This window comes from Urtica dioica, chromosome 1, assembly GCF_054948205.1.
Source record: "Urtica dioica subsp. dioica isolate 48M chromosome 1, U.dioica_male_clone48M_v1_H2, whole genome shotgun sequence".
Classification (NCBI taxonomy): domain Eukaryota; kingdom Viridiplantae; phylum Streptophyta; class Magnoliopsida; order Rosales; family Urticaceae; genus Urtica; species Urtica dioica.
The window spans coordinates 50,093,062-50,114,345 of NC_142756.1; the positions used below are offsets into that span (position 1 = coordinate 50,093,062).

The 21,284-nt window shown below is 39.0% G+C and overlaps 1 protein-coding gene across 1 annotated transcript; it reads left to right on the plus strand.

Annotated features, from left to right (window-relative positions):
• Nucleotides 1-238: 238 nt before the first annotated feature.
• Nucleotides 239-2,689, plus strand: LOC149408035 (indole-3-acetic acid-amido synthetase GH3.6-like). Its single transcript, XM_089616165.1, has 3 exons — nucleotides 239-631; nucleotides 1,022-1,905; nucleotides 2,068-2,689. The coding sequence occupies exons 1-3, from the start codon at nucleotides 354-356 to the stop codon at nucleotides 2,631-2,633; spliced, it is 1,728 nt and encodes a 575-aa protein (XP_089472291.1). The 5' UTR covers nucleotides 239-353; the 3' UTR covers nucleotides 2,634-2,689.
• The last annotated feature ends 18,595 nt before the right edge of the window (nucleotides 2,690-21,284 follow it).

Sequence of the window (21,284 nt, forward strand, 5' to 3'; positions counted from 1 at the left end):
TGCTTATCTACACATATATGTAGATGTAATAGATATATATATATATATATATATATATATATATATATATTTATATTTGGTGTGAAATATAATATCATATTCTTAGAGTAAAACCATAAAATGGTATTAAAAGTTTGACTGTAGTTCCTGCTCCAAAATGACACGCATTGGAGTTTGGAGATATGTAAGTCGGTTATAGCCTTTGTGTATGTACGTGGGTCTTATCGAAAAGGTTGTCTTGTAGCAATAACGTTGAAGGTAAGGATAAGTATACAAATCGGACTTTGACTAAAAATTACAATCTTAAAAGGATTCCTAGAAACTCCTGATAAGAGCACAAATAAAGACGTCCCATGGATGACCAAAACGCCAAGGCCCTCGAGTACATCGAAGACGTGACCAGCAACGCCGGCGAGGTTCAGGCGCGGGTGCTGGGCGAGATCCTCCGCCGCAGCGCCCATGCCGAGTACTTGCAACTGCACGGCCTCGCCGGCTGTGCTGACCTGGACTCCTTCAAGAAGCACGTGCCCATCGTAACCTACGAAGACCTCAAGCCCTACGTCGATCGCATCGCCAACGGAGACACTTCCGCGATCCTCTGCGCTGATCCCATATCTGAATTCTTGACTAGGTAACGCAACTCTATTGCTAACATTTATCATCTTTATTTTCTTTTATTTTTCAATATTTCATTCTCTTGTAGCTAAATCGCCGCTTCCATGTGCCACGGATATACATGGGGTGTTGGGGGGTCATGTGAGCCCCCTCAATTGTTTTTTTTGTTTTTACATTTTTAGCTCATTTTTTAAAAAAGATTTAAAAAATTACCCTAAAAGTTGATAGAGTATACATCATTAAAATTTCAGCAAAAAAAAAAAAAAAATGAAAATCCAAACCAACTATTTAAAATGAAAGCAAAATTTGCATGACTGATTAGACATCAGATTAATACGAATTAACAGATGTGTCTTATGATTCTCTACTTTTATCAACACAATTTGCTAATATATGTGTTGGTTAGTTCGGGGACGTCAGGTGGAGAGAGAAAACTAATGCCTACGACAGAAGACGAGTCGGAGAGGCGGTCACTTGTGTGCAGTCTGGTGAAGCCGATAATGAGCCAATTCATACCAGACATCGAGACTGGGAAAGGAATGTACTTCCTCTTCACAAAGGCCGAGTCCAAAACTCCGAGCGGGCACTTGGCCCGCCCCGCCCTCACCAGCTACTACAAGAGCCCTCAGTTCCTTAGTCGCCGCGACCCTTACACCAACTACACGAGCCCCAACGAGGCGATCCTCTGCCCCGACCCCCACCAGAGCATGTACGCCCACCTCCTCTGCGGCCTATGCCAGCGCTCCGAGGTCCTCCGCGTTGGTGCGGTCTTCGCCTCAGGGTTCCTCCGGGCCATCAAGTTCCTCGAGCGACACTGGGCCTCTCTGGCTGCTGACATTCGGGCCGGGACTCTAAGGCCCGAGATCGACAACCCTGCCGTGAGGGACGCCGTGGCTCGGATCCTGAGGCCCGACCCAGGCCTCGCCGACCTCGTCGAGGCCCAATGTGGTGGAGCCACGTGGCGGGGGATCATAACCCGGCTCTGGCCCAACACCAAGTACATCGACGTCATCGTGACCGGGACTATGTCTCAGTACATTCCGGCTATTGACGAGTACAGTGGCGGGCTTCCCATAGTGTGCATAATGTACGCCTCTTCCGAGTGTTATTTCGGGCTCAATCTTGACCCGCTTTGCGAGCCTGGACGCGTGGCTTACACGCTCATTCCCACCATGGCCTACTTCGAGTTCTTGCCCGCCAGGACTGGATCTGCCGTCAAAGAGGAGTTGGTTGACCTCGTTGATGTCAAAGTTGGGGAAGAGTACGAGCTTGTCATCACCACTTATTCAGGTCAAACAGCTTGTTACCTTCTGCGTCATTCATTAGAAAGAACAACAAATTTTGATTTATCTTTTCCATTATATCTAGTTTTTTTTAAGATATATTAGGTTTATTTCTTTTAAGTTAACTATCTCAATAAATAGCTGAAAGTATTTATAATATTATTTGCAGGGCTGTACCGGTACCGGGTGGGAGACATTCTACGCGTATCGGGATTCAAGAACAAGGCACCACAATTCAACTTCATTTGCCGAAAGAACGTGGTCCTAAGCATCGACTCCGACAAGACGGACGAGGTGGAGCTCCACCGTGCCGTGACCGAGGCCGCACAGAAACACCTGCGCCCACATGGCGCCGCTCTGGCCGAGTACACTGCTCTCGCCGACACCTCCACGATCCCCGGCCACTACGTCCTCTTCTGGGAACTCACAGAGCCACGTGTCCCTCCATCGGTGCTCCGTGATTGCTGCCTCGCCGTCGAAGAGTCGCTCAACAGTGTGTACCGCCAGTGCCGCGCCAGCGACAACTCCATTGGCCCGCTCGAGATCAGGGTGGTCGAGAACGGCACGTTCGATGCCCTCATGGACCACGCGCTCGCAAACGGTGCGTCGATCAGTCAGTACAAAGCCCCGAGGTGCGTCAAGGATTCGCAGATTGTACGGCTCTTGAATTCCAGGGTGGTCGAGAGTTATTTCAGTCCCGCGTGTCCCAGTTGGGCTCCGGGTAATAAGCTGTAGTACAGTAAAAGGTTAAAATAATGGATTCTTTCAAAATAAAATAAAAAAATCCAGCACCTGTAACTTGCCCCAGGAAGTTTAAACTAGTAAGTTCTTAAATGCATCCAAGCAACTTATTCCATTAAATTTTAACATATTATAACACGTTTGTCGCCTTTTGAAAACATTTAATTTCGACATTTAAAAGTTATACGTACTTTATATTTATTTTAAAATTATAATAGAAATCACTTTAAAAATAACAAAATACTATACTTAAAAAAACGAATTTGTTATAATTAGATGTTCTCTTAGTTTTTTTTAAAATTATAACCAAAGTTTCATTTTATTAAAAAATTAGTCCACTAACTTCGCAGTAAATTAATTAACTGAAGAGTAATGATTAATTAGTATGGTGGTTTTTTTTATTTTAATAAAATGAATTTTAGATACTTTTTAAAAGATACTTTTTTTAAAAAAGATGGTAGAATAGGTTGCTAGTCTAATTGCACCCCTTCATTGGATAGTTCTCTTTCTTCAGACTTCGACCATAGAATCGTTGATTCTTTCAGCAGAGAAAGATATCAACAAGTACTCAAACGATGCATCGTGTATTTCAAAAGAATTTGATCATTCTATGTTTAAGCTCTAACCTGTTAAGATTTATCTTCAAATCTCGACCTAATCAGAAAATAAAGCAATACGCAAAGAATAAATACCACGAACAGATTTATAGTGGTTCACTTTCAATGTGAAAGTTACAACCGCTTTCCTACAAATTCTCACTAAACCCATATTCGAGAGAAAATATGTTTATAACATGCTTGTCGCCTTTTCTAAACATTAAATTTTGATATTTAGAAGTTTTGCGTACTTTAAATTTTTTTTAATTTATAATAGAAATCAATTAAAATAAGTATAAATTACAGGAGTCCCCCTTGAATTCAGGTATGAGTTTAGGTGCACCCTCAATTTTATTTTTCCACATAAATGACTCTGAACTCTCGTTTTTGTTGCACGTTATCCCCTTCCGTCAATATTTCTCAGTTATCTTAGCCCATTTTAATCACGTGAGGTTGATATTGACGGAAATTATCTTTCTACCCTTTAATCAACATCATTAAAAGGTTTAATAAATACATTTGATAAATGTAAAAATTATTACTCAAAATCGGGAGGGAAAATTCTCAATCTTGAACCCTAGAACTCAAATATTTTCACAATTCGATCTACCCAACTCAGTCAAACATTAAATCTTAGAGCCGTTCTCAACGACGTCGTCTTCCCTGAGTGGTTTCATAGCCAACATAGATGAAACGGAGTCTGTTGACAATCGTCGAAGGCCACAGTGCTATTGTGATGTGTTTTGTGTCGAGTGGACTTTGTGGACGTGCGACACCCCAGGACAGAGTTTTATGAGTGTTCAAGATATAAGGTAAGTGTTGCAGGTGTTTCTTTCGTCTATTATCTTCGTCTGTGTTCATTTCGCAAATCGTGTTCGTCTATGTTCATGTTGAATGTTGTTGTTTCTTTATTTTCAGAAGTATGGTGAAATAGGTTGTCGAATGTTAGAGTGGAAGAAAAAAATCATTATGGGCTTGTTGAAGAAAATCAATAAACTCGAAGATGGAATGAATGGCGAATTGTCGAAGAAGTCTGGTGATTACAGAGTCCCAATTAAGCTGAATAAAATGAGCAGCGAGAAAGGAGAGGAAGCCAAAAAAAAATTATCTTATTGTAATTTTGATTGGTGTTGTTTTTATTATCTAATTCAAATAGCTTTAATGCTCAGTTATATCATTGACCTGTTTGAGTGGTGCAATTTTGTTATTGAATGTTTGTAACTAAGAATTGCAATTGATATAAATGACAGTGTGTGTGAATGATAATTGCAATCAAATGACGTTTAAAGGCTGTTGTAATGACTTTTACATTTTTATACGTCTGAGAGACAAAAAGACTTTGTGCAAAGACTATTACATAAAATACTACCCATAAGTTAACCTAATCACTATTAAGTCTGATACAGAAAAGAGACCATATGACCATACACAACATAACCTAAACACTACAAGTTTGAGACACATACACAGCAGACCAAAAGCAGTACACAAAAAAAATCGTAGGGCTCTCTATCACTTTTGTCAGACCATATCACCAGGACCAAAACATGTGGAACAAATAAGAATAAATTCCTTGGCTACCCATTTAGCCTGATTGGAACCTTATTGAATCTCGAACAATGCTGCAATTTGAGACATTAAATATGATTAGACATAGTACACTTTATTTTAAATGATTTCCAAACAAATTGGGGATCCTAAAATGAACCCTTAGATGTGGTTGTCGAGTGACTTGGCTCGGTCTAGTTTGACTACTTCCACTTTTAGCTTGTCTAGGTTGACAACCACGATGAGAATCTTTACTAGCTCGATGAGCATCTCTCGTAGCTTGTTGTTGTTGTTGTCTCTCCACGTATAAGACTGAGTAGATTTGCAGCATTGTGACAAACTTACCAAATCCTCTTGTTGTCTCCTAAAGCATGTTTTAAGGTTATGATCCGCTTTTCCACAACAAGAACACCGGAGTGTGACATATTTCTGATTCATTCTTGTTCCATGTGCTGGCACAACCTCATCATGTTCCAGTCTCCGCAATTTCTTTGGTCTTCTCGGCTCTGCTCTATTACGAGGCATTCCCGTAGGTGTTAAACTTGTTTTCGGCTATCACTCGATATGGGGTTCATGGGATTGATTTTGTACTTATAACAGTTCATGTACGTGGTCTTCTTGTAGCAGTCTCTAACATACATTTCAGGTTGCTCATGTCTTTGCCAAATACATGAAATGGCATGTGCACAAGGAATTTCTATGATTCAATGTCAAAAGCAGTAAACACATATCAATATGACATTATAACAAAACTATCTATTAATTATAGTTTTTTGTTTAAGAAGACTACATTCTGATTTAAAGATGGAGTCTACCGATGTAGACTACGGTCTTCAAATTTATAGGATTTATTATACTCCATTCAAATTTGAAATTGTAGTGATTACCTTTATATCCATTGTAGTCAATATAAAAATGTAATGTAAACCTAAAATACAAAAAATATATCATTAGGTGGAAAATTTCCCTCCACTATTTGGTTTGAGAATTTCCCTCCACTATTTTATTTGGCCGAAATTTTACGAAGTATACAAATAACATGTCTCATGTTTGAATATTGGATTTGGGAGGAAGTTTGAAAAAAAAAAGAGCTCATTGGCTTCATAACAGATGGTGGTGTTTTAGCGATTCTAATTGGATTTTTATAACATGTAGGAGGTTCAAGGGCAAAAGAGTTGTCTTTTTTAAGCAACTCTCTTCTGAACTTCTTCTTATTATGGTTATCGATTACTAGTATAGTTTAGTGTCGTGATTTGTATATGAAGTAGATTTGTTACATGTACTATTGCTCATGCTCGGATTTCTTCGCAAGAATCTCTCTCACAAACAGAAAACGAAACTAAACAATGGAAAATAAAAGACACAAAGATTTATAGTGGTTCACCTTCAATGTGAAAGCTACATTCACTCTGCCGCTGCAAAATCACTATAAACCCAAATCTGTGAGGTGTTAACAATATACACTTAGCTTAAAGTGTTTCTTGCTGGTATGATTAGAATACACCCTATGAACCCCTATTTATACACTTTTGGAGTTCACAAAGTTGCTCTCTCTTTCCCATGTGGGACTTTTTTTCACTCCTATTATTTACCTTTAACAATCTCCCACTTGGAGACTAATCTCGTCAAGTGTCTCCATTTTGCAGTGATGACTCAACTCATCAGGTGAGGAGTTTAATTGAAGTCGAGCATAACTTCAGTTTGTCATATGGCACTGACTTTGTCAATATGTCAGCTGGATTCTGGCTGCCTGCAATCTTCTCGAGTACTAGCACCCCATCTTCCAATGTCGATGTGATGAAGTGGTATCGCAGATGTATATGCTTCGTCCGAGCATGAGACACCGAGTTCTTTGCCAACTTAGTAGCACTTTGGCTATCCTTGCATAGCATAGTCATGTCGTGGTCTTGATCCAGCTCGCGCACAAACGTCTGCAGCCATATCATCTCTTTCATGGCCTTGGTGATGGCCACGTACTCCGCCTCCCAGCTCGACAAGGTGATAATCTTCTGCAACCTCGACACCCAGCAGATTGCCGTCCCTCCGAACGTGTAGACGTACTCGGACGTACTCTTCCTGCAATTGATGTCACCTCCATTGTCAGCATCGACGTCGCATTGAAGTCCCAGCTTAGACTTCTTGAATATCGACGTCGAGATCGAGCTACCTCTTAGATATCAGAGGATCCACTTCACAGCCTCCCAGTGCACTCTCCCCGGGTTACTCATAAACATGCTCACAACTCTAACAGCATGAGCAATGTCCGGCCTCATACAGACCATTGCATACATCAAGCTTCCGATGGCTGAAGCATAAGGGATCTTGTCCATGTACATCAGCTCGTCCTCCATCACCGATGATTTCTCCTTGGACAGTTTGAATTGGCTAGCCAGCAGCGTGCTGACTAACCTTGCATCCTCCATGTTGAAGCATGCGAACACCTTCTTCACGTACTCTCTGGTCCTCTTTATCCTTATCCCAAGGAACTGCTTCACATCTCCCATGTCTTTCATTGTGAACTCTTTGTAAAATCTCTTCTTCAGCTCGTCGATCTCGTGTAGGTTGGCTCCTACGATCAGCATGTCATCGACGTTAAGAAGAAGAATCACGTAGGAGTCTTCAAGTCTCTTAAAGTAGCATTAGTGGTCGGCCTTGCATCTATTGAACTTCGCGCGCTTCATAAAGTTGTCGAACTTGTTGTACCACTGCCTTGGGGCTTGTTTCAGCTCATAGAGACTCTTCTAGAGCTTGCACACAAGCTCTTCTTTTCCCTTCACCTCGAAGCCTTCAGGATGCCTCATGTAGATCTCCTCGTTGAGATCACCATGAAAAAATGTCGTCTTCACATCCATCTGTTGGAGATGCAGATTCTCATTGGCAACCAACCCCATCACAGTTATGATCATCACGAGCTTGATGACCGGAGAAAAAATATTTCCGTAAAATCGATTCCTCCTTCTGCTGGAAACCTTTCACAACCAGCCTCTCCTTGAACTATTATCGTCCATTGCTCTTATCCTTTATCTGGTACACCCACTTATTGTGAAGAGCTTTCTTCCCATCTGGTAACTCCGCCAGCTCCCAAGTATGATTTGCGATCAGCGAATCTATCTCATTCTTCATGGCGAGCTCCAACTTGGTTGAAGCATCGAGCTGTATATCATCTTTGTAGCATTCCGGCTCTCCTCTGTCGGTCAGGAGGATGTAGTTGAGAGTCAGAGAGAACTTGTGTACCGATTTTCTCACCCTGCTCAATCTACACAGCTCGATCACCGGAGTCCGCTGATACACCTCAAGCTCGGTGTCCTCATCAGCCTCGTCTTCACTTTCACAACCACGTTAAGTTCGGACTGATCTATCCTCGATCGTTGAAGCATTTTCATTTAGCTTGGTCGTCGAGAAGTCTCTCAGATCGATCGTCGACTTTTCGCCCTTAGGAGCTTTGCTCGCTTAGCTCTCTTTCAGCTCGTCCTTATACATCGGCTGCTCGTTGAAGATGACATTCATGCTTAGAATAATCTTTCTTTCATCGGCATCCTTGAAACGATAGCCGAGTTCAGTGTCACCATAGCCAATGAAATAACATTTCTTAGATTTTGGATCAAGTTTTTTTTTAGCAGAATCATCAATATGAACATATGACAAGCAATGAAACACCTTCAAATAAGAAAGGTTTACCTTCTTCCCATTCCACGCCTCTTCTAGAATTCTGAAACCCAGAGGAACGCTCGGTCCTCGGTTGATCAAGAATGCTGCCGTTTGAATGCATCAGCCCAAAATGTCTTGGGAACCCCGGAGTGAATCCGTTCCGAACTCACTCATTCAGCATTCGGTTAATCTTCTTTGCTACATCATTCGGTTAGGGAGTTCTTGGGATCGTTCTCATAATCTTGATCCCATTCTCATCATAATACTACTTGAAGTCGGAGTCGACGTACTCCCCGCCGTTTTCAGACCTCAAGCACTTCACCTTCGAGCACGTCTCCAGCTCGACCATCACCTTCCATGTCTTAAAGGAAGCAAATACGTCAGATTTAAATTTCAGAAAATAAACACATACCTTCCTAGTGGAGTCGTCAATGAATGTCACGTAGTAGCGAGATACCCTGAGTGAAGGGACATGAGTTGGTCTCCATATGTCGGTATGTGCTTGATCGAGCTTCTCCGCCTTCAGTTCTCAGCTCGCATTTGTGAAGTTGACTCTTGTATGCTTCCCAAGAATGCAGCTCTCACACGCGTGATGTTCCACCGTCTTCAGCTCTAGGATCATGCCATATTTCTTTAGCATATTCATCTATTTTTCGCTCCTGTGTCCGAGCCGATTGTGCCACAGCTCAGTCTTCTCGGTGTTGTCGACCACATCCACCATGTCTGTCCACGAGCTACCACCACAGCTCCCTTTGACACCTTCCACAAGTTGTTCCCGAACATCGTGGTATAGCCTTCATCATCTAGCTGACCCATCGAGATTAGGTTCCTCATCAGCTTTGGCACGTGTCTGACTTTATTGATCTTCCAGACTTGCATGTTTCCAATCTCAAGTCTGACATTGTTGAAACCGACAATGTCTATAGGCTCTCCATCAGCCACGTAGACCTTCCCGTGGTTTCATGAGACGTAGTTCTCCATGATGTCGTTGTTGGGAGTGGTGTGGAAGAACGCTCCTGAGTCAAGCACCCAAGGATCGATCGAGTTGTCCACTGTTAGCAGTAACGCATATGCTAAATCTTCAACGACGGCGTCGACACCGCCTTTCTCTTCCTTCATCGGCGCCTTGCCAAAGTTCATGATAGGGCACGTCTTGCCACAATTCCAGCACTCAAAAGATTGTCTGGACTTGGTTTGGCTTTTCCCGTTCCGCGACTTTGATTTTCCTCTGGAATTTTGATTCTGATTCATGTCGTGGTTTATGCCCATGTTCTCCATGTGTAAGGCCGAGCTCGACGCGACCTCTTCAGAATCTATCCTTCGCATCTCTTCAACAAGGATGCGATCTCACATGTCGTTGAACTTCAGTTTTGAGCTCCTGACCAAATTGTTCACCGCCACCTTAATGGGCTCCCAACTATTCGGTAGAGATGAGAGCAGAATTAGGGCTCGTATGTCATCATCCAATTTTATTTCAACTGACGAAAATTGGTTGACAATCATGTTGAATTCATTCACGTGCGTCGCTACTCCAGCTCCTTCATCCATCTTCTAGTAGAATAGCCTCTTCATCAGAAACTCTTTGTTGTTCGCTGAGGGCTTCTCGTACATGTCAGACATGACCTTCATCATCCCTACCGTGGTCTTCTCCTTCGCCATGTTGTGAGCAACTTTCTTCAACAACGTCAGTCGAACAATTCCCAGAACTAGCCTGTCGAGGAGATTCCATTCTGCCTCTTCCATCTTCTATGGCTTTGTGCTCAACGGTAAATGAAACTTTCTGTCATACAGGTGATCCTTGATCTGCATCCTGCGGAACGCGTAGTCCAACCCGTCAAACTTCCCAATCCCGTGTACCGTGCCTTCTTCACCTCCCATCTTCGAATCGCTCAACCTAGAGCTTTGATACCAGTTGTTGGAATTTCTTCGCCAAAACCCCTCTCACAAATAGAAAATAAAACTAAACAATAGAAAATAGAAAATATAGTGGTTCACCTTCAATGTGAAAGCTACATCCACTCTGCCGCTGCAAAATCACTATAAACTCAAATCAGGGACGTGTTTACGATATACACTTAGCTTAAAGGATTTCTTGCTAGGATGATTAGAATACACCATAGGATCCCTATTTACACACTTTGCAGTTCACAAAGTTGCTCTCCGTTTCCCGTGTGAGACTTTTTTCACTCCTATTATTTTAGGCTCCACACCTCTAACAACTCATTCCTGCATTATGGTTATTGATTATTCTAAAGATGTTTGCTATTAGAAATCAACTTGTTAGCTTGTTGTTTCACTTCATACTAAATTTACAATGTTCTCGAAAAATTTGCAATCAACTAGACTCAAGGAATTTATACATAAAGGCAGGAAGAAGTGAAGTTTTTTTTTTTTTTTTTTTTTTTTTTTTTTTTTTTTTTGTCTCCGTGTTTGTGTAAGGTTTGGTTTGGCAGCGAGATGGGGCAGCGGAGATGTTGTTCAATCTATGTCCAAGACGGCACTACTGAGACCAGCGAAGCCTCCAAATGCAGGTATAACATAAGGTTTATGTGATATATTAATTTTTCATTTATTTGAGCTATTTGTGAAACTAGTCAATTTGGTCATTTACATACGGAACTTGTACCAAAGTTCTTTGAATTTACTGATATTATGCACTATTGTAGAATGTTAGGAGTGCTCACATGAGATAAGGTTCTTTATGTGCTCATATTTTTGTAGGACAAGGATACAGGAAGAAGATTCAAAGCTAAACCTCAAGTGTAACTAGATGTGATGCACAAACAATGAATGACCTTAAAAGTTCAAGGGGAAAGTTTTTATTTTTAGTAAATGGTTATTGGGGGCGTAAATACCCTATATTTTCATGTTACACCTCTTTTTTTTTCGATGGCAAAAATGTACCTAAAATTGTATTTTAGAACCACCGTTACTATTAACCTATTAAAATGACACGTGAACAACTCAAAGGCAATTTTTTTTTTATTAAATGATTAATTTTTCTCCACATGCTCTCATATCTTTGACCATAGCTCTGATACCATTTGTTGGAATTGATCTAGGGTTTAAGAAAAAGTTTAACGCTTCGTTAAGCGGCGGAATTTTAAAAATTTTATTTTTAAAGTAAAACAGTTTTTACTAACCTAGACAAAGAGCAAGTACATGTAAATAAAACTATTATGAGCATAGAAGTTTACTAACCTTTTAGACGCTTGAACGTTGAGAAGCTTTTGGAAAAAAGGTTGCAACGTTCGTCTCCCCTCGCAGCACGTCTCTCTTCCTTCCTCGGCAACTCGAGCAACCACGAAAGTTTCTATCACTAAATCATTCGAGAGAAAATGAATTAGTGAGTAGGCACTTTTAAACACTACGACTTAAGAACGAGTCTTGAAGTCGCAGAGCTAAACACTAGGTCAAATGAGGACCTAGGTGCCAAAACAAAAGAAAAATGAAATTGACTAGAGAGAGAGAGTAGTCGGCCAACAATGTCTGGAGAGAGAGTCTCTCAATCTCTAACTTATGTTGGATGAACGAAATGAGAGGAATGAGGCTCCTATTTATAGGAGAGGTCTCACCTTCAATAAGGTAGTTTCCTTTTCTATAGAATATCACATATTCATGAGCCAATTTCCTCTTTTCCTCTATGAGATACTCGGCCAACAAGGCATTCTAGAAGCCTTGATTTGTTTCCTATTTTGTTCCTTTCTCTAGCCTTGGCCGAATTTCCCTATGGCATGTAGGGGAAATTTGTTTCCTCTTTTTCTTTTGGCAAGTATCTTGATACATTTATGCACAAAATATTTTCTCTTTCTCTTGGGTAGTAAGCGCCCATTTCAACTCTAGAAACTTCTTCATTTGTTCATGACAACATGAAAAGGCCCATTAAGAATTTTCAATAAAATTCTTATGAAATGAAATTAATCCACAAGGCCTAATGATCAAGTCATGGCCGAGTGTTATTGAGTCATCAAATGACCTTGTCAAAAAAAAAAATTATTGACATTCATTTCATCCTATGTCTGAAAAGACAAAATACCATTTTGACAATTTTCGTTCTTGTTTTGACTTAGCTTCTAGTTTAACTATTCCTACTCGATGTGATTCGTGATAGTGAACTCTTGGATCCAAATGAACAAAGCTTGAGCTAAATACTTGGACTCAAAAGTTCACAAAACCTTTTCCAATTTTAGCTTAATGTCAACTGACTCCACTAAAGAGTTGACACTGAAAATCTCTCGGTTCAAATGAATTTATTTTCTACTCAAGAATTCAACCTAATTGTAATGAGTGGATCCACAGAATATTATCAATGTTTACCCTTCATGAATATCATCAGCTAGTCGGGATTTACAAAATTACCATTTTACCCTTCTAGCTGTTATTTCCTCAACTCCTTTTTCGCTTGTGAATAAGTTAGAAACAATGTATTGACGAGGAGCTAACAAGTCACATTGTTCCATCCAAAAGAGTCAAGACTCAATTTGGACACTGGCCAGTTCATTTATTCGCACTCCAAGGAACAAAGCATGAGGTGATACACATTGCATTTCAGTAATCTTGTACATGAATTCCATATCTATGAGAACTTCACAAAGTTACTCATGACATTCTCACAACTTAGTACTTCACCAATAGGCCTTGTTCGGAATCACATAGTGAGTCCGAACTCTGACTTTCTCAAATGAGAATACGTAAGCTGTGAAATGGCATGTCTCATTTCAGGATTAAGGTAAGCACGATGCAATTCATACGTAGTGACTTCGAGACATAAGAGGTTAAATGGTTTGTTCTTATCTTGTCTCTAGAAGTGCACTGGTCAATTCAGTACCTTCGGAAGATACCTAGAAGAACTATAGAGTCTCGAACTCTCAATGCCTCATAACCAGACATCATAGATTCTTCTAACAATCGTACTGAGGTCAATAGTCCTTTGACCCTTAGATTGCGAATATATCGTTTTAAGCAAACTACGAAGAGTTTGTTAATGCAAATCTACATTTGTCTCTTCGCAAGTTGTTAAGTTTGTTTATGTACTAAAGACTAATGTTTTATCATAAAGCTTCAAACAGACAAGGAATAATGAATGAGCGTTTCAACTTTTTATTAATGAATACGCAATTACAAGCAAGAGTCTTCATGAGACTTTATTACATCAAATGTACAATATAAGGATTACAACTCTTCTTGTGGGCACCATTGACAACAATGGACTATGAAGAAACCTTCTCGCCAGTCGCGATGCTTAAATCCATCCGCATACTTCTATCCATAGCTGCAGCTCTCGATTATGAGATCTGGCAAATGGATGTCAAGATTGTCTTCTTGAATGGCAATCTTGACGAGCGCATTTATATGGCTCAACCAGACGATTTCGTGGAAAAAGGTCAAGAGACCAAGGTTTGCGAGTTGCTTAAGTCCATTTATGGATTAAAGCAAGCATCTAGGTCATGGAATATTAGATTCGATGAAACTGAGAAGAGCTTCGACTTATGAGCCGTGTGTTTACAAGTTAATCCACAAAGGTATAGTTGTGTTTCTGGTACTATATGTCGATGATATATTACTCATAGGTAACGATGTGGGTAAGTTATCTGAGGTTAAGGTTTGGCTAGCAAAGCAATTCGATATGAAGGATCTAGGAGAAGCCGCGTACATTCCGGGGATCCAAATATTTCGAGACTGGAAAAATCGGACTTTGTCACTCTCTCAAGCATCTTATATTGATAAGGTGATGGATCACTTCTCCATGCAAGACTCCAAGAAGGGCCAAACACCCTTTAGGCATGGATTCTCACTCTCTAAGGACCAGTCTCCCAAGTCTGCACAAGAGATTGGAGACATGAGGAAAATTCCTTACGCCTCAGTCGTAGGAAGTCTCATGTATGCTATGCTTTTGCACTAGACCTGATATCTGTTTCGCAAAAGGCGTAGTTATTCGTTTGCAATCCAACCCTGGACCCGAGCACTGGATTTCTGTTAAGCATGTTCTTAAGTATCTTCGAAGAACTAGGAATTTGATGCTTACATATTAAGGTACTGACCTAACTATGACGGGATATAGTGACTCCGATTTTCAAGCGGATAAGGACTCAAAGAAAATTTACTTCGGGATCTGTGTTCATCCTTAATGGTGGAGCTGTTGTATGGAGGAGTATTAAGCAATCTTGCATTGCTGACTCCACAATGGAAGCAGAATATGTGGCTGCTTGTGAAGCATCCAAGGAGGCTGTATGGTTAGAAAATTCCTTAAGTATTTGGAATTCGTTCCAAACGTCGACGAGCCCATGGCCCTTTATTGTGATAATAGTGGGGCTGTCGCTAACTCAAAAGAACCTCGAAGCCATAAGCGCTCTAAACATATTGAGATGAAATACCATTTGATTCGAGAGATCGTGCAGCGCGGAGACGCGGAGGTGAAGAAGATCTCAACGGTGGACAACTTAGCAGATCCATTCACCAAGGCCCTAGCGAACAAGGTCTTCGACCAACATCGGGAGGGATTAGGCATGAAGGACTACTCACATGTTCTTTGAGTCAAATGGGAGTTTGTTGTCAATGGTGCCCACAAGAAGAGTAGTAGTGTCAATTTATGTACATTTGATGTCATATAGTCTTACGAACTCTTGCTTGTAATTACTGAATAATCAATAAAAGTTGAAAATTCATTCATTAGTCTATAGTCCTTAAACAAACCTAACAACACATGAAGAGACAATTGTAGATTTGCATGAACAAACTCTTCATGGTTTGCTTAAAACTGCACATTCACAATCTAAGGATCAAAGGACTATTGATCTCAGTACGATTGTTAGGAGAATCTATGATGTCTGGTTATGGGACATTGAGAGTTGGAGAGTCTATAGTTCTTCTAGGTATCTTCTGAAGGTACTGAACTGACCAGTGCACTTCTAGAGACAGAATAAGAACAAACCATTTAACCTCGTATGTCTCGAAGTCAATACGTATGAATTACATCATGCTTACCTCAATCCTGAAATGAGACATGTCATTTCATAGCTTACGTATTCTCATTTGAGAAAGTTAGAGTTCGGATTCACTATGTGATTCTTAACAGGACCTATTGGTGAAGTACTAAGTTATGAAGATGTCATGAGTACCTTTGTGAAGATCTCATAGATATGGAATTCATAAACAAGATTGCTGAAATGCAATGTATATCACCTCATGCTTTGTTCCTTGGAATGTGAATAAATGAACTGGACAGTGTCCAAATTGAGTCATGACTCTTTTAGATGAATCAATGTGACTTGTTAGCTCCTCATCAATACATTGCTTCTAACTTATTCACAAGCGATAAATGAGTTGAGGAAATAATAGCTAGAAGGGTAAAATGATAATTTTGTAAATCCCGACTAGCTGATGATATTCATGAAAGGTAAACATAGATAATATTCAGTGGATCCACTCATCACAATTTAGTTGAATTCTTGAGTAGAAAATAAATTCATTTGAACCGAGAGATTCTCACTGTCAACTCTTTAGTGGAGTCAGTTGACATTAAGCTAAACTTGGAAAATGTTTGTGAACTTTCGAGTCCAAGTATGTTAGGTCAAACTTTGTTCATTTGGATCCATGAGGTCACTGCCACAAATCATATCGAGTAGGAATAGTTAAACTAGAAGCTAAGTCAAAACAAGATCGAGACAAGTTTTACGAAAATTGTCTAAAGGGTATTTTTGTCGTTTTGGACATAGGACAAAATGAATGTCAATAAATTTTTTGACATTGTCATATGACGACAAATAAAGTATATCACACGGCTAATTTAAAGTTAATTGGACCTTGAGGATTAATTTCATTTCATGGAATTTTATTTGAAAATTTTTAATGGGCTTTTCTTATGTTGTGATGAACAAATGAAGAAAAATCTAGAAACCCCTTCTAGAAGCCAAAACCGTCCATACCATAGAGAGAATAAGAGATTTATTTTGTGCATTGATGTATGAAGATACTTGCCAAAAGAAAAAGAGCAAACAAATTTTCTCTAGAAGGAAATTGAAGTGGGCGGCCAACTAAGGCAAGTAGAGAGCAAGATAAAAGAGGAAACAAATCCAAGGAATTGCGCCAATAACTTGCACGTCCAAAAGAGAGAAAGGGAAGTCAATATTTGCTCATGAATATGTGATATTCTATAGAAGAGGAAACTACCTTTATGAAGGTAATCCTCCCCCTATAAATAGAGGCCTCATTCTCATTGTTTTCTCATTCCACATAAGTTAGAGATTGAGAGACTCTCTCTCTAGAACTTGTGGCCGCCCCTCCCCTTTCTCTCTCTAGTTTTCTTTCGTTTTTGTTTTGGCACCTAGGTCCACATTTGACCTAGTGTTTTAGTTCTTCGACTCTTAGACTTGTTCTTGAGTCGTCGTGTTTTAAAGTGCCCACACACTAATTCCCTTCTTTCTCGAGCGATTCTTGTGATAGAAACTTTCGGGGTTGCTCGAGTTCCCGAGGAAAGAAGAAAGACGAGCTGAGTGGGGAGACGAACGTGTCAACCTTCCAAAGGCTCCTCAACGTTCAAGCTTCACAAAGGTTAGTAAATAAATAGTTCTTTTTAATAGTTTTAATTTATATGTACTTGCTCTTTGTCTAGGTTAGTAAAATAGTTTTACTTGTTTTAAAGAAAATTTTTAAATTCCACCGCTTGCTCGAAGCATTAAATCTTTTCTTAACCCTAGATCAATTCCAACAGTGGTGGTGTCTGAATTGTTGGGGGTGTTTCTAGTCGGCCCTGAAAAATATGTGGCCATTCGATTGCAGCTTGCATGCAGTTGAGTCGTCCATTCGGATTATGCTGCTAATACAGTCCATATGTGCAAAATTCAGTTTCGAGCAGTTTTTGAGAAAATGGTAAGGCTGATCACACTTGAAGCACGTCATAGTTCCTTTCCGGCATTCTCCCTGGTGTATCTTTCTGAAAGCATTGCACGTTGAAAATGGTAAGGCTGATCACACTTGAAGCACGTCATAGTTCCATTCCAGAATTCTCCCTGGTGTATCTTTCTGAAAGCATTGCACGTTGAAAAATTCGTTCAATCTATCTTGACTTTATCATTCGCATTACCACAATTTCCGGGATAGCTTCTTTTCTTTCCATTCTCATTCCATTGGGATTGTGCTCTAAAGCCTTGATTGTTGCAGTTAGATTGGTAGTTACTTGGTTGATTTGGTTTTTTGTTGGTGTCGGCTCCCTTGTATTGACCTTTCTCCTTTTCCAAGCCTTGTAATATTGAGCTCGCTCCTCCTTCACTTGAACTAAGTGGCACTCGGCTCGCGTGGCAAGTTCAAGGTAGTCTGCAATAGTGGTAGGTGGCTGACTTCCACTATCAATGGCTAAGGCCAGTTCCAGTCAAAACATTCTCATCATCCTCGTAACTCTTTTTGTCTATGTCGGAAACAAGTGAGGGCACAGTCTAACCAATTGGTTGAACTTACTAACAAATTTAGTCATAGTCATCGTCCCTTGCTTAAGCTCCGCAAACTCCTTCTATTGAGGGTTCATCACTCGCATGTTGAAATACTTATTGTTGAACTCTTCAACGAAGTTCTCCCAAGACATAGTGCGTGTGTCTCTTCTAGCTGCTAATGTCTCCCATCACTATCGAGCATCTTTCTTCAAAACAAAGTTGCTATTGCTATTTTACAAGCTCATTTAAATCTAAGTGATATTCCGAAGTTACTTAACAAGTAATAACTTATTTGTAAAATACTTTGTTACGAATTCGAAAGATATTGCAACCAACTTGCAGTAGTGAATGTGTAATTAGTTATCTAATTATTACGAGTAACTCTATTCATTATTATCAGAGCCACCTTAGAGACTATGAACCTAGTAACTGAAGCACACACGAATACGAATAATTAGACGAAACGTCTATTCTCTCTTATTCATTAGATTTTTCAATCTCGGTGTCAAACCACAAGATGAGTTGAGACTGCACTCTTCTTGTTACTAGAATTATATTTTACTTAATATTTTATGAGCGTCCATTGATATAGTCAGTTCATGAGCTCAATCCTCCAGGTTCAACTCGTAGCGAGAAAGGTCAATTATTATGTTATACATTTTTAATACATATGAGCCCTAAGCATCATGGCTTCCCTAGCGAAAGATTCTTTCGTACATACTTACTACGAAAGTGCGCGCAATCAATCGATTCCGGAATAAACCCTTAGGAGAGTGAACATTGACCTTCTTTCAGAAAAGCTGTATTCCGTATCTGCGACTCACTTTTCGCTTAGGTCATATCCCGAATTTCCAAGACATAAGTATTTATGCATCTTCAAGTAGCAATTAACGAATAAGCTAAAGAATCTGGTAATACAACCTAGAAGTTAGTGACCACTTCTGGATTTAGATCAAGTCTCACGGTGACCATCATAGTGACCCCGGTTAGTGTGTCGTAACAGTGCTTAAACAACACATCAACAACTAGACTTTATTCGGGTCGTACACATATCAAATGTGTAGAATGCTCCCCCTAAGTAATCAACATTTCACTTGTGTTCCACATTTGTGGTTTTAGATCAAGCTATCCAAGCATGGATCAATCACCGATCATATTTTAGCTCACCGCCTAAACTTAGATGCTCATCATGTAATTCAATTTAATATGGAGGCTGCTATGGAAGATAGTTGTTATTGATTCTAACTAAAACAACTCATTAATCAATACTGCTAACAAAGTAAATTTTCTATTGTATTAAGTAACTATCTTCAGTGGACAATATTCCTAATAGTTAATGCTTGTAATATTTGATAGGTAGGATTGTTATTTGCAGGAGAAAGTTTAGCTTCTATTTTCGTGAATTTAATTGGAAAAATATGAAACATGACAATAGTAAATAAAATAGTGATAGTCATTGTAGTCAGTCTGTGGTGAAGTTGTGGTCTCAATTGTTCTCATCTTTTAGACTCTTTTTAGTTACATGAATTTCAATTAAATGATTCAATCTCGCAGTCACCATGGATAAAATTTGTGATATTCGTTGAAGTAGTTAGATAGTATATGCTAGTTATCGTGAGTTCGATACTCGTGCTTAATACACTATATTACTTAAACGGTACGTACACTTTCATGAATGAAAATATCGCAACATTATACAAGAGCTTATGTTGAAAATGAAGATGCGTTATTTGATTCTTTGACTGTTGATAAGTTGACTTCGATTACCAACTACAAGAAGTGACCAAATGGAAGATGCCTAGATCCAATAAAGCATCACCGAAATAGGTTACTTATTCGGCATGAGCTAGCCTACTTTATGAATAAAGTCTATCAGTATATGCATAACCTTCTTGAATGGTAGAGGACAATTGTTAAGCACATCTTGTACTACTTGGTTGGGAGTCTTCGGTTTGGCCTTCATTGTCATTGTTATAATCATCTGATTATCAAATCCATTGGCCTTCATCGTCATTGTTCTTCGTGTGTTATTGATTGGGCTTCGAATTTTTTGGCGCTCAAATCCAAATATTTGCTAATTTACATATGGATATTGCGTCTTTCCGAGGCAGAATCTAGTTTCATGTTCGTCAACATAAGATTTTGTGTTCATCTATCAAGACACACTTTTATAGTATTGCTAGTTTGGTTTTCGAAATTTATTATCTAAACTATCTACTGTCGGAAATTATAATTAATCAAAATATAATACTCGAGGTATGATGTGATAATCTTATTGCAGCTATTTGTCTGCGAATTCTCCATCTCCAACCAAGCATGCTCATATAGAATTGTAAATTTTGGGAAAGAAAAATTCTCAAGGCTTCATTAAGGTCAAGCATGTTCTGCTCGCTAATTAAGTGGCACATGTTCTTACGAAACAAATTTCAAGTTTAGCATTCAAAGTTCTTCATTCCAATCTTACAATGGACTATTATGCATCATGAATTTGATATGGCTCTTAAGGACATTATGGTTTTTTTAATATATGTATCGTTATAATACCTTGTTAACGGAAAATTTCACTTTCTAGACCTAATAGGAAGCTAAATTACTTGGTTAAGTTTGGTAATTGAAAAGTTACAAAATTGGACTTGTGGCTTGCTTTAGTAAAAAAAAACAATATCGTTATCTTTATTCTAACAATATGAATTTCATCGTAGTCATCGGATTTCATCGAAAATCATTAGAATTTGCAGTAACCCTTTTGATTCAAACTTATAATTTAAATTTTAAAGGACAACTAAGGAGTTGTTGTCCCTTAAATTTCATCCGATGAAATTGGATAAAATTCATTATATTTTAGTAGAGTTGAAAAAAAAAATTAATTAAGGAAATATTTTTTTTGTCCAAAACATGTCAAAGGTCCAATTTTGCAACTAATTACCCCCAACCTAATTACTTTAGTTAATATAAGTTCTGAAATTCTCTTTGTTACTTATGTTAGCTTCTATAAGAAGTTATCTCTGACTTAACATAAATCCAATTAGAGATGCGCTTTCTCTTTTTCTTTCTACAAAATATATGATATTTCTCTTTTTTACTTTTTCAACTTTTAGGATTTTTAAATGGTTACATGTGTTTTTTTTTTTGTCTAATTTAACGGCCAAGTCATAACGGATGTACGATTTTGTAACATTGAGTAAATTTGTCGCAAATTTTAAAAAATAAGTATTAATATGCAATAATTCGAAAATATTGAGCATTTATATCGCCAATAACTCTTATAATTATGTATTAAAGTTTCGTTCGTGTTCATGCCATTTCCCCACATCCCTGGGAAATAATAAACATCGTGATGGTATTAACATCCTCATAATTAACTTCATTACATGTTGAGTTCTAATCAAATTAGCAAGAGAATATCACTTCTTAAATTATACTTATAA

Bases quoted from the DNA above. Each gene is read 5' to 3' on its own strand.
- LOC149408035 (XM_089616165.1), top strand. From the start codon at position 354: ATGGATGACCAAAACGCCAAGGCCCTCGAGTACATCGAAGACGTGACC. The intron at 632-1,021 runs GTAACGCAACTC...TGTGTTGGTTAG, and splicing joins ATATCTGAATTCTTGACTAG to TTCGGGGACGTCAGGTGGAG. The intron at 1,906-2,067 runs GTCAAACAGCTT...TATTATTTGCAG, and splicing joins TGTCATCACCACTTATTCAG to GGCTGTACCGGTACCGGGTG.